The sequence below is a fragment of the Acanthisitta chloris genome, unplaced genomic scaffold (assembly GCF_000695815.1).
Source record: "Acanthisitta chloris isolate BGI_N310 unplaced genomic scaffold, ASM69581v1 scaffold7757, whole genome shotgun sequence".
Classification (NCBI taxonomy): domain Eukaryota; kingdom Metazoa; phylum Chordata; class Aves; order Passeriformes; family Acanthisittidae; genus Acanthisitta; species Acanthisitta chloris.
The window spans coordinates 27,135-40,704 of NW_008682409.1; the positions used below are offsets into that span (position 1 = coordinate 27,135).

At 44.9% G+C, this 13,570-nt stretch overlaps 1 protein-coding gene across 1 annotated transcript; it reads left to right on the forward strand.

Annotated features, from left to right (window-relative positions):
• Positions 1–2,610: 2,610 nt before the first annotated feature.
• On the forward strand, positions 2,611–12,124 carry RHOJ (ras homolog family member J; the record flags this gene model as incomplete). The annotated part of the gene is made up of 4 exons (XM_009078527.1): positions 2,611–2,736; positions 8,799–8,963; positions 10,223–10,318; positions 11,679–12,124. Coding segments are annotated over 4 exons (534 nt in total), but the record flags the coding sequence as incomplete, so codon positions are not given.
• Between the last annotated feature and the right edge of the window lie 1,446 nt (positions 12,125–13,570).

A 13,570-nucleotide genomic window follows, 5' to 3' on the forward strand; every position in this document is an offset into this window, starting at 1 on the left:
GATGGGTGGACTCAGGGTGTATTTTTCCAAAAGCCCTTGCATTTCTAACCCTTGCGTATGGGAAGAGTAATGGCAGAACACCACCAACCTCTTTATTCCCCCTCAGCATTTCCCAGAGGTCATCAAGAGCCAAACTGAACTGCACAAACTATCAATCACAGCTCAGTGTGTGGCTCCACAGACCTGTTGCAAAATATCCACTGTGACTTCATGGACCACAAAGCACAGATAATAGTTTAGGAGTTGTATCTTTCTGGCAAAGCATAGCATACTGGAGATGGACTGGTCCTCTATCCAAACAGTTATCTCTAAACCATATTACTTACTGGAACAAGGCAGCAATTTCTATCTGCACCAGGGCTTTTTGCCAGCATAGCTCTGTCAGTCAGATGCCACCAAGAAAGAGGTGGGCCAGCAAAACTTCACAGCAAAGTAAATTCCAGTGCAATTTTTCAGCTTTCAAAGCACTGAAGAACTGAGCTGATCTTTGTAAGCAGGACCCACATCAGTTTGCCTGCACTGAGGGTTAGCCAGCAGCAGAGACAGAGCTGGATAACTCTGTCAGTACTGACGTATGGCAAATGTCTCTTCAGATTCATCAGACACATTAGATGACCTGCACCTCCACATGCCTCATGGCCACACAGCTGTCCTATGAGCATCCTGCTTTGGAGATGCTCTGCAGGCTCCATACAAATTCAGCAAAGTACTGACAGTGTAACTGTTGTTCACATGCAGTCCTAGACACTGCGTGCCCTCCTAAACATTGCAGCTGGAAAATTGCCTTCAGCTGAAGGGTACATCTTCCCACAGCTGGTCCTTGAGCAGAGTGAAATCAGCAGAATGGGTCTGGCTCCTGCATTTCTTGGTACAAGGGCAGATTGGAGGCCAGGCAAGGTTGCAACTGAAAAAAATACGCTCTGCACTGTGCATAAACTGTACCAGACTACATGTAACCCTCACTGCTTCAGAGAAAGAAGGGAGGTAAGAGAAGCAGGTGTGTCCACTGCTTCAGAGAAGGGAGGTAAGAGAAGCAGGTGTGTTGTGAGTAGACTTAAACAGTTTATACCTCTACTGGGACATTCTGAGATTTCCTACACAACAAAAATGTCAAAAACCAGGGCTCCAGTGAGGATTGCTTGAAATTATTCTGGTCAGGTTGAAGTAAGGGGTTGGGGCATCCAGACTGTCTCCTACCTGCATTGGTAACCATCTCCCCACCCCACCCTGGCTCTTCCTCCCTTGGATATCCATGCTCAACAGCTAACCCCACTATGAGTTCCCCTGGGATCTGTACAGTGCACATGCTACCTCCTGATCTGAGGAGTGTGGAGGGCTCTCAGCCCCTTTTCTATCTCCTCTTTTACTTCACAAGACAGCCCCAGCAGCAAGTGCAGACCATCCTGCTCTCATCAGCAACTCTGGCCCTCGCTGAGCCTTTGTACTTTCGGGATGTCAGGTTTGTTCTGTTTATGTGCTAGCAAAATTACTGTGTCGCTTTGCAAGCAAGTAAAGCTGCTGAATAATCAGCCTGTCCAGCCACACTGACAGAGACTTCAAGTCTAAGAGATTTCAAACAGGACATTGTTCCCCAGTGCAGGAGCTATTAAATTCCATAAATTGGTAGGTGTTCTTCTCCCACAAAAGTTTTGCCACTGAAATAAACTCAGCAAGAACCTGTGTGATGTTTTAAGCCTCGTCTTTGCCTAGACTAACTATTACTCATTCCCAGCCCTCATTAATTGCAAGTTGTGATCAGATGATGGTCACCAGTCTCAGCCCTCCTACCCCAGCCAGAGCTCTATGTTCGTTCCAGCCATTTTCTCTCATATTTAAAAAATAGTCCATATGCTGCAACAATACCATTATTTTAAGCAACTTTCCTGATGAATGTTGAAAGCTCCTACTGATTAATGGGTGGAACAGGAATCTCTCTCCCCTCCCCTTCTTTCCAGTTGAGTAGCAATGATTTAAGCAGATTAACTGGTTAACTAAATTTCATTAACTCAGATTATGTCCTTTATACAAAATAACAGTGGTTACAGAGATCCAGGGTTCATACAAAGGCAACGAGAGAACATTTTCATCAATGTCAATGGGCTCAAAATGTGTCAATGGACTCAAAATGAACTTCAAAGTGAATTCTACTAAAGGTGTAAACATGCTAAGTGTGATCAATAAACTAAGCCACGCTTTCCATCAGTTTCAACAGAATCCGATCAACACCCTGCACATATTAATGCTTCTCTTCCTCCCTGTCCTTTGAAACATCCACCACAGAACCCCAGGTACTACCACTAGGAGTAAACACTAAACACTACCACTTTGCTTGCAATGGCATGACCATGATACAGAGCAGGACAGGCTGCACCTCCACTGAGACCTGCCAAACACCAACTGCTGCTGAATGCTTCATCATTTCACAGTCTGGAAGAAATAAAATCATAATAAACCCCCTCTCAATGATCCATTACAAACCTACCCCAGTGATCATCCTTGGGAGGCAGGAATTCTGTGTTTTCTAGTTTACGGGAGTCAGCTTGGTTTAGGATGCTCATTGTAGGACACATGCTAATGTGGCTAATACAAGGATCTATTGGCATTTTTTAGTCAAAATACATAGAAAATAAGGCCATTGGCTTGTGTATCAACACCATCTCTTGTTTCTCTGTTCCAGTGACGGTGACTGTGGGAGGACAACAACACTTGCTGGGACTTTATGACACTGCAGGGCAGGTAATTACCATTTTCCTTTCCTCTGGTTTGTTTGTTACTACCATATACTGGGATTTGTTGTTCATGCTGTATGTGGAGTTTGCTGGGGGGGGGGGGGTACAAGTATTAGCAATTGGTTGAGTGTTTTAAGGTTTGGACTGGTGATCTTCTCCTTTTTGGTTTCTACATAAAGCTTTCATTCTGGTTCAGCTATACATACAGAAATACACTCATCATTTTGTCTAATCAAAAAACCAAAGCCTGATGAGGCTGTTCAGCCTCCCATATATCCACTTCCTACTGAAAATAAGACGTTTTGCATAGTCAATGTTTTCTTACCTTTACCACGTGGCGGCATTGAAGATGCAGAAAAAAAATCCCAATTCTAAGACCAGAAAACTGATATAATACAGCACCAGCCTATCAGTCACCACCTATTGACTTTACAAATGCTGACCCAGCCAGACTGGCATCCATCCCAACATCCATCTCCCAGGACAAGGCTGTGCATTACAGGACAGTCTGTATCCCAGGTTTACTTACATGTAGAATGCTTTAACTGTTTCCATTGTCCACAGTCTGATATGGTGTGGTTGCACTCAAAGTCTGCAGAATAATTTCACTCCCTGGAGAGAAGGAGAGAGTATTTCTCACTTCTTAGCTCTGCCAGTAGAAGGACAGAAGGTACAGGGAGCAACACATTTTGGTGGTGAAATTTCCCTCTCCTACCTCAGAATGTCAGTGGCTGGCAAAATAAAGAAAGGGTGACAATCTGCACAGAAACCTTGCAGAAAATCACCTGCTGAGAGGGAAAGGAGCAGGTTCCAGTTCCCCCACATCCTGTCAGCTTTGTAACCCACATCGACCAGCTCCTCCAGTCAGAGCTGGCACTGGAGTCAGCAGGAGAGCAGCAGATTTGGGAACTTGCTTTACTCAATCTAGGTTCCAGCAGCCCTGGCTGCAGGGCTTTGCTTTCATCAGGAGCACCTCTTGACTGTACTGGTTTTGGCCACAAATGACTGCTATGAAACACACAATGCAGATGGAGACCCTCCTGTCTGCAAAAGGCACTTCATGTAGAATATACATCACAGCAGTATGCAGAGAGGTCGAAAAAAAACCCACACCAGAACAGACTGTCACTTCCAGAAAAACCTGCACTCAGCAGGAGTCTGGGGCTTTGATGTTTTGGGTTTCACTTTCTTTAATTTTATTCCCATCATGTTTCTGCAGGCAGCAATAGACACCTCATAGATCGTTTGGTGGCCCTTGCAGTCCACCCATCCTCTCTATTCACATGGTGAAAGCAGATGATCCAAAAGCCTGTCCCAAAATATGACCCAAGTTCTTGTCCTGTGTTCAATGCATGTTCAGTTTTCTATTCTGCTCTCACAAACACAGAGCTCAGAGCATGTGTCATGATCTGGCAGCCCTGCAAGCCTTTGCAAGTGAGACTGGAGTTATATTCAGTTCTCAGTCAGATTTTACTCCACGACTTAATATTTCTACTTGTTTTGTAGGGCTGACAGCTCCACCTGCCACCCATTTCCTCAGCAACACCTCCTCTTATTTGTCCTCCTGAGCCAGAAGGAGCATTAATCTGTCTCTTTGACAAACCTCACCACTCCATCCATTCCTCCACATCATTTTGCCATCTCCTTCTTCAAACTAGCCAGATCACCACCTGACTCCAAACTCTATTTCTAACTCGTCAGGCTCATCTCCTTCCAGACTTTGGTCCAGAGGACATGGCCATCTAGTCAAAACTCAGAGCATGAATCACCCCTTGATGACTAGATTGTGTCTCCATGGAGGCTGGAAGATGATGCTTCCCACATGCTCCAGCTATAACAGCAGATCATCTGGGTTGTTTCCTCCCTCCTTCTCCTTGTGTTGTGTGGCTTTCCAAAGGCATCAGCGTGAAGTCATAGCCAGAAATAGCCCTTGACATTACAACGCTATAAAACATATGCTAATGAAATAACAATTGGAATATGGAGGACAGGACCCTCTGTCAGCCTGAAGGGAGAGCTGGCAAAGACCCCGGATTTGGGGTATCTGGTTTTCTGTATCCCTGGTACAAACAGCCCTAGAAGAAAAAAAAACCTGTGATCTTTTTATCACAGGCTAAACTCAGGTGCAAAGTGCTTTAGCAGAGTGTGTGTGAGATCAGCACAGCACCAACATAATAAAAGCAAATCATAAAAACATAGAATTTTAGGGGTTGGAATGGACCTTACAGATAATCTAGTCCCAACCCCCTGCCCTGTGGGCAGGGACACTTCCACACTAGACCAGGATGCTGAAGGCCTTATCCAACCTGTTTTTTAGCACTGCCAGGGTTGGGGCAGCCACCACTTCCCTGGGCAACCTGTACCAGTGTCCCATCACCCTCACAGAAAAAAACTTTTTTCTAATATCTAACCCAAACCTCCCCTCTGTTACCCTTGTCCTGTCATTGCAGTTCCTAACACAGAGTCCCTCTCCAGCTCCCCTGTAGCCCCTTCAGATATTGAAAAGTTGCTCTGAGGTCTCCATGCAGCCTGCTCTTCTCCGGGCTGAACAGTCCCAACTTCCTCAGCCTGTCTTCATAGCAGAGATGCTCCAGTCCTCTTAGCAACTTTGTGGCCCCCTCTGGACTTGCTCCAACAGTTTTATGTCTTTCTTGTGTTGAGGGCACCAGAACTGCACTCAGTATTCCAGGTGGACTCTCACGAGTGCAGAGCAGAGGGAGAGAATTGTCTCTTTTGACCTGTTGGCCACACTCCTTTTGCTGCAGCCCAGGATTCCATTGGCTTTCTAGGCTGAGCTCACCCTGCAGTTCATGGTGAGCTTCTCATTCACTGTCACTCCCAAGTCTCTTTCTTCAAATTTTTGTGTACTCTCTGGGCCCAAACAGTGCAAGGCTGATGGCAATGATAGAGCAGGGAGGGATTAACACCCGTTGATGCATCTCAGTCCTAACAAGTCACACACAGGTAGCTCAGCAAGGACAGGTCTGGCACTGGAATTTCCATGTCAAACCTGTGGCCAGGCAGTGTTAAATGGGAAGCCTTGTGCTCCCAAAATAACAGGCAGCACAATGCAAGAATGAGCTAGGGAAACAAATTATTGATCAGCCACAGCCTAGGCCCACAAGGACTCATGTCCCTTCCCAAATGTCACTGTCCAAGCTGCAGCACCTCTGGATATGGCCTGTGTGGTTAGAGGTTCCTGCCAGCCCAGAGACACAGGCATGTGTGGGAGCCCAGAGAGTCTCATCCACAGCATTTGTGCTTGTGCTTGAACAAGTCCATGCAAGATGTAATGTGCTCTGGTGGAAGAGAGACCTCTGTTATGTGATGCGTGGCTGTCCCTCATTGCTGTTTATGTAATGCTGTGTGTCGAGAACTCAAATCAGGAACACCTCTCCTAAAAAAGGATTTTCTTGGGACTCTGAAGGAACAAGGAAAATAAAATTAAATGCATGCTTCTGTAGCTGTCACAGCCAGGCAGAGCAGTCATGGCTTTAATCTGTAATTTTAATGGTACAGTAAGTTCCAGCCCCTCTAAATATGCACGTCTGGAATACTGAAATTGACTATATTTAGCCAATTTCTTTCCAAAATTCCTATCTGAGGATTCCTCGAGGACTTGCTGCCACCACGTGGCTGATTCGAGAGGCTGATTTGTAGCAATTAAACAGAAAATACAGAAAAAGTCTTTGCCAAGCAGCTGGTATCAGTCCTTGTTGGCTGTGCCACAAAAATACTTAATCTCAGGTTTGCTGTTCTGGGTTAAAATAATATCCCATACTCAGGTCAGGCCTTCCCAACCCACAACATCCGCATAAAACTGGTCTGTCTCCATAATGCAGTTGCTCTGTCGATCCCATCACCTTGGCATTTGTTTTGCCTCTGTTAATTCCACTGCTGAGAGCTGGGTGACATCTCCAGAGTCCAGAGACTCCATGTCCTACCTGCTCTCACAGACTTTGCTTCTTCATGAACTGGATCACTGATGGTCTCACAAAGATCTCTGAGGTTTTTTCCTGCTATTCCCTGAACAAGGAGCATCCACTTTCTTTGGAGGTGGTGATGTCCAAAGACCTCCTCTTGTCTTGGAAATCCTTCTTCAGACCAACACTTTCTATCCACTGGAAAAACATAGGTCAGTTGACAAATACTCTGGCTTCACAACAAATACTCTGGCTGTGGGGGCTGGAGGTGGTAACTGGGACTTTACTCTTCCTGTCAAAGTGGGCTTGGGACAATGAACATTAAGTTAGGAAAAAAAACATTTTGTTTGTATTTTAGGATTCTTCTTTAAACTTCTTTGTAATGAGACAGAGCTAAATTTGACCTCATACTTCCTTTCAGAATAAATAATTAGAGTTTGGGGGATATTTTTAGTAACAGTTGGAGCAGGCTGTTTTTATGTAATTCATTAGTACATTTTGGAAACTAGTTCTGATTCAGAAGTAGTCTGGGTCAACTTATCACTGTATAGTCAGTGAACAAAAGACTTCAGAAGGAAGATTTACCAGTCTCAATTCATGATCTCATTTGTTGACCCAATCAAAGCAATGCAGAAACAAAGGTGAACTAAACCACCATCTAATCTGGGCACACAGTAATATAGTTTTTCACCACTTTCTCCTGCAGGACAGGCAGCAGCTTATATTGTTGCTGTCCCTAATGTGGGTTTTCCATGCCTCAAATAAATGTTCTCAAATCTGAGCAACAGCACCCAGGTGTTTTTTTTCCCCTTAGCTTTATTTTCTTTTATTAACTATTTCAGTATCTGCAAAGCAAATCTGGACCAGTTGAGTTTTTATACAGTTACAACCTAAAGCAACCATACTGCAGAGAGCTGAGTCTTGCCCAGAATGCAGAAATGATAAACTGCAAATCTACATCTCAGTCAGGCTTGACAGCAGCATGTATTGTTGTTTCCCACACTCCAACTTTGTGTTCCTTTCCCCTTTTTTACTTCTGGACCCCCCAAAAAAGCCTTTGGAACAGATGTATCCCCTCTAAAAAACGGCTGTTTCATCGCATGGAAATTTTCTAACAGGTTTCATTGAAGAGGACCCACCAGACAGAGCTACATATGCTCTCACTGTCAGGAAAGAGCCAGGCTATCCCTTTCACATGGCTTGCAAAACCTCTGCTTGCTCTCAACATCTCAAGCCTGAAAACAGACTTAAATTCTTCCTCAAAACTCAGCTCTCAAAGCCAGCTCACAACATAACACAGCTGTGCTTTAAGCTGTTTGAAAATTCACCTTCTTTCATGACTAGCCCATAGAGAAAATATCTCCCATGAACAGTCCAGGGCCTGTGGAAACACTAAATCACTCATAGTGATGTACCCAGGCACTGCAGGCTGGATTTGATCTGCTTTCTTCTTTCAAGATGAGTGTCTTCTGCTGACTGACACATTTCTGCCTACCGTACTGGACTATGATGGCACAAATAGCCTGGAGATCCTATTTATTGTACATGGCCATGTCCATAATGCATACTGGAGAACAGAAAACCCATAATATTAACAGAAAATCCCCTACAGTTCTGTGTCACCATCAAATATTGGCTATGCAGTGACAGTCACATAACACTACCCAGGATGGTTTCCCATTGCTGGAGGATTGAGGCCAGTACACCAGTCTCAAGATCAATTTTTATTATACCAGCAGTGACAGCCACCATTTAGCATTACTCTCTGCACAAGCAGTTCACGGATAACACACACAAAATGTGTTCACAGAATTACAGAATGATTGGGTTGGAAGGGACCTTCAAGACTATCTAGTTCCAGCCCCCTGCCATGGGCAGGGACACCTTCTGCTGGACCAGGTTGCTCATAGCCCTGTCCAACCTGGCCTTGAACATTTCCAGGGATGGGGCATCTTTCAACTCTTTTGGCAAAGATCCTTAAAATTCAGCACCCCTGCTCCATGATGGGTGGTTTCCCTCCCGGCATCTCCCTGAAGGTTAGAAATGTGCATGAGTATGGACAGTGTTGAACTGTCAAGACCCAATGTAATGCCCCTATCTGCAGTTATCCCCACTTCATAACACTCTTGCTGTTTTCCTCTGGCAGGAGGACTACAACCAGCTGAGACCCCTGTCCTACCCCAACACAGATGTGTTCTTGATCTGCTTCTCAGTGGTGAATCCTGCCTCGTACCACAATGTCCAGGAGGAGTGGGTGCCCGAGCTGAAAGTGTGCATGCCCAACGTGCCTTATGTCCTCATAGGAACACAGGTGATGCTTCTCCCGTGCATGGTGGGGGGTTCAGAGTGAGGGGGCTCCTCTCCACCCCAGGGATGTTAGGAGGCTGAGCTTGGTGGAGGAAAGGTTTCCTATCTAACTTCTTACATGAAATGCAGTCAGATTATGCCATTAAAGGAAAACTCTGGGACTGGGAATGAAAACCAATGTGTAGATGTCCAAACTGGCAAAACTCATCCCATTTTTTAATTCGAATGTGTATTAATGTGGCATCAAGGCATAAATACCTATAGGGAGAAAAGGTTTTTTACAAGCCTCTAGTGGGGAGGAAAAAAACATCCAAGTTTGTGGTTAGAGGTATGAGCTAAACTTCAAACTAAATTTGAAGAATGGGAATAATTAAACAATTACTTAGAGACATGGGAAGGAAATAGCCCCCCTTCATTCTTTTACATCAACATTGCAACTAGTGACTCATCATCCTGCTTCTGTTAGAGTAAATGTTGGTAGTGGCTCACCATCCTGCTTCTGTTAGAGTAAATGTTGGACTGAATGATCAAGCCACTTTATTCTGGCCTGAAAATCTATGACTATCAATCAAATTAAAATGCATTAATTATGGGTTTGCCTCTTAGAGACACAGAGTGGCTAGAAACTGTGTGAATAGGAATACAACTGTCTGGAAAATGTTAGAACACTGGACAGTAACCTAAGCTAAGTTAGAGAAACAGATCAAATTCTAGTCAAAGCCAAAATCTTCATGCCATAGGAAAGGCCAAACATTCAAACACTGGCTTTGTTTTCTACACTGGAATAATCTAAAACACCCATTTAAAAAGAAAAGTTTTACCCTTTGGATTACATACTCTGAAGTGGATGGGTTTGAAATGCCAAAATACTTCACTTGCTTGTTTTCCACGGAAATAAAGGATTTTATTTCAAGTCAGTCAGTCTGAGCTGGGTCTGTCTGGCCTGTCAGGGTGGTTTTGTGTGATACACTGCAGGGTTGCAGCAGCCTCCCCTTCCAGTGGGGTTCAGGCTTCCACCAACACTTTCCAAGATGGATTGTAAAATCCATTGGGAACGTCATTTTTACTATACCACAGTTATCCAAGCTGTGGCCCAAGGAGAACTAATTCATGGTAAATAGAAAAAAAATAGGGAAATACACATGCAATTAATTTCTGGAGTATCATCTGAGTTGAGGAGGACAGATGCCCTTATGTGGGTCTGTAAAGCTCTGAATATCTCCCTTAAGAACTACAGCACAGAATTTGTGTATTTTCTACTAGATTGATCTCCGGGATGATCCCAAAACTTTGGCTCGGCTGCTTTACATGAAGGAGAAACCACTCACCTATGAGCACGGCGTGAAGCTAGCAAAGGAGGTAATAGCTTTTCCTGAGGTCCCATGAAATCAATTGATTACAGCTTTCCACTGGGTTTATTTTATTCAAGGCAAACTCCTCCAGGGCATGTTGGTGAGTCCCAGATGGAGATTAAAACCTATGTTCAAACAGGTTGGACCCAGGCACACAATGTGACCCCTGAGCCTGCAGTTCTGCTGCCATACCCAGTTGAATTCTGGAATTATAGAATATCCTGAGTTGGAAGGGACACAAAAGGATCATTGAGTCCAACTCTTGGCCCTGCATAGGACAGCCCCAAAAATCACACTATGTGCCTGAGAGCATTGTCCAAATGCTTCTTGAACTCTGGCAGGTTTGGTGCCATGACCAAGCTCTAAGCAAAGCATCGATGTATGCAGGGCAGAAGGTGGCACATGGGCATCAGAACAGATTTTACTGTCTATTTTACCTAAGTCAAGTGTTTCTTGTTCACAGTTCTGCCAGGAGATGCATGTGACAAACCCTTCTCTGCAGTCGCCTCCTGTCAAACTTGTCCCTATACAAGCACAGACAACTTGATTCTCACTTATCCATCGCACTTCAAGCAGCAAAGTGCTCCCAAGGTTTCTGTGATATGGCAGCTTTCTCCCAGGAATGTAAGGGGATAAAAGCCCTCCCCAAGCCCTGGGGCACAAGATTCTGGACCCCAGCCCTGTCCACCTTATATGCTCCAGGTTCTGTTATTGGCCGTGGCCCTTAAAGGCCAGCGAAACCATCCATTACCGGAACAAGCTGAATAAACCACAAGATTGCTGAATAAGCTGAGGCTGCTTTCACAGGTTACTGTGTGTTAGTGTCATGCCAGCACCCCCAGGAAACTCCCATCTTAAAACTATGTTTCCCCATTCCCAGAAACCAGCTGGAAGTCCTCCCCAGGTAGCAGCTCCCTAGAATTGGAGAGGGCAGGACACAAGAGTGACAGGTCAGGGGAGAAGAGCCAAGTTTATGAAAGGGTTCAGCTACAACCCTGCAACTCCTTGAAATTCTCCCCACCTGAGCAGGCAGGAGGCCAAGCTCCTGGTCCAGCACCTAAACATGGGGTGCAGCCCTGCCCTCTCTGGAGGCTGGTGGAGGGAATTCTTGGTCCCCATTTACCCCATTGTGGTAAGATACTCATGTTGATGCTGATCCCTGCTCCCTTGCTCAGGATGACCACCTGAGTTTGTTCCTTCATCCCACAGACAGACAGATACAAGAGAGAGCAAGGACTTGACCCACTTCCTAAAGGTCTGGGCTTGCCTCTGAGACAGGATACATATGCACATAGAAAGATGCTGGAACAGGATCACTTTGTCTCTCCCAACAGTGGGCACTCCATTTTTTTTGTCTTCTGTTTCAGATTGGAGCACAGTGCTATCTGGAATGCTCAGCCCTCACACAGAAAGGCCTTAAGACTGTCTTTGATGAGGCAATCATGACCATTTTCCACCCCAAGAAGAAGAAGAAGCGCTGTGCAAAGTGTCATAGGTGCTGCACCCTTGTGTGAAGTCGCTTGGAAAGAAAAGTGAGCGGAGTTCAATAAAACCAAGCAGGTTAGAAAGGCAATGGTCACATACAACTGAAATGGGGAACATGACCAGAAAAGGGTCCTTCTTACCCAAATATTGGAGCCCTCTGTTCTGTGAAACCTCCAAGCTGTATCACACTAGGCCAACTCATGTCTCTGTGCTTTCCTAACCCTCCAGAGCTGTATGCAGCCTGTTCCCACTACTGCAGACTGCACCGAGCCAACAGAAACCAGGATGTCTGCTCCTGCCTTGCTCTTCACCTTGGAATAAGGTGAAGGTGGCATGTGGAAAAACAAAGAACTCAAGGTGGCAAAAGAAACAGGAGAAACACCATTAGTGGCCTTAAGTAAGAATTGATCAAAATTAGGAGTCTGCAGTACTTAGGAATTGAATCTGAACTGCCTGAAAGCACATGGAGATCTGTAGAAATCTAATATGTAAGATATACACTATAGGTAAGATGTACTTTAAAATTACTTTTCTTTTATAAGACTTGCTAGTTCAGGAGATACTTCAGTTTGTCCAAACCACATGGAAGCAAAGGTGGAATGATTCCAATTTGTTTTCACTTCATGGTGAAATTTTGTGGCATCAGGATGTTGCTGCACCCAAGCTATCAAAAGGGTTCAGCATTTACCTCCAGACTTAAGGAAATGTCATTACAAAAAAAAAAATGCAAATAGCTGTATTTTTACAGGGGAATGTTCAGGCTGAGCCACGTTTCCATAAGCTGGGAAAGGAAGAACAGAGTTGTATCATTAATGTACTGAAACAAAGAAATTCTGCCACCAAAGAATGTTGCCCTAGACATGAAATAGCAGCGCGGAACAATCTACCTTCCAACTGAGAACATGAACGAGACACATCGCCATGGCAACTGAGAATTTACCTTATAGATCAGCTGGATTTCTATATCTCATCCAACAGCCAAGAATAGCAAAAGCCAAAAAGCCAAAGGTCGTACTGACTTCAAGTGCTTTAAGGTGATCCAATTGCCTTAAGATTATCTCCTATTTTTTATGGAGTATTTCTGCAAAAAACAACCTCATCCAAGTGGAGTTGCAAACGTGTTGATTTATTGTAGTCTCCCTCCTCCTATTCATTGCTTCTCTCTTTGCTGCCATTTTTCCACCTTCATGGAGAGTGCTGTTTCAGGCTGCAGACCTCAGGAGTGAACTTTCCCATGAGCAGCAGATGATGGGCTGCAGCCAACAGCATGGAGATGGGAAGTCCAGCCTGGAAGGGAATGGAAATTGTCTGTGAGCTCCCTTTGCTACTGGAGAAATAGTGCCTTTTCACTAAAGCCTCTCCAGAGAGACTGTAATTCTACACATCACAGCAACACAGACACTCAGAGACGAACTCACAGGGTGTCTTGTTACTTGCAGCTGCCATTGAGTACCCTGGTAGTGCCATGAGACTGTCTTGTAAAGGATTTCATTCCCCAAGCAGAAAATCACAGTGCCAGTGCACACATATTTGAAGGCCTCTGATGGAATTCCTTGCAAAAGCAGTTTCTGTAACCAGCATTTCCAGAAGTGCCAGGAGTGAGCACCTAACAGCAGGGCACCCTCCCAGTATGGGGCCACGTGCCCTGTGCCCCTGTGCACCCCATTCCATGAGACTGCCAGCTCTCTCCTCTTTGGAAGCTCAGTAGCAGTCTGAACACACACATTACCAGAAAATCTGGTGAACTACAGACCTGGAATTGCTCAGAGCAATG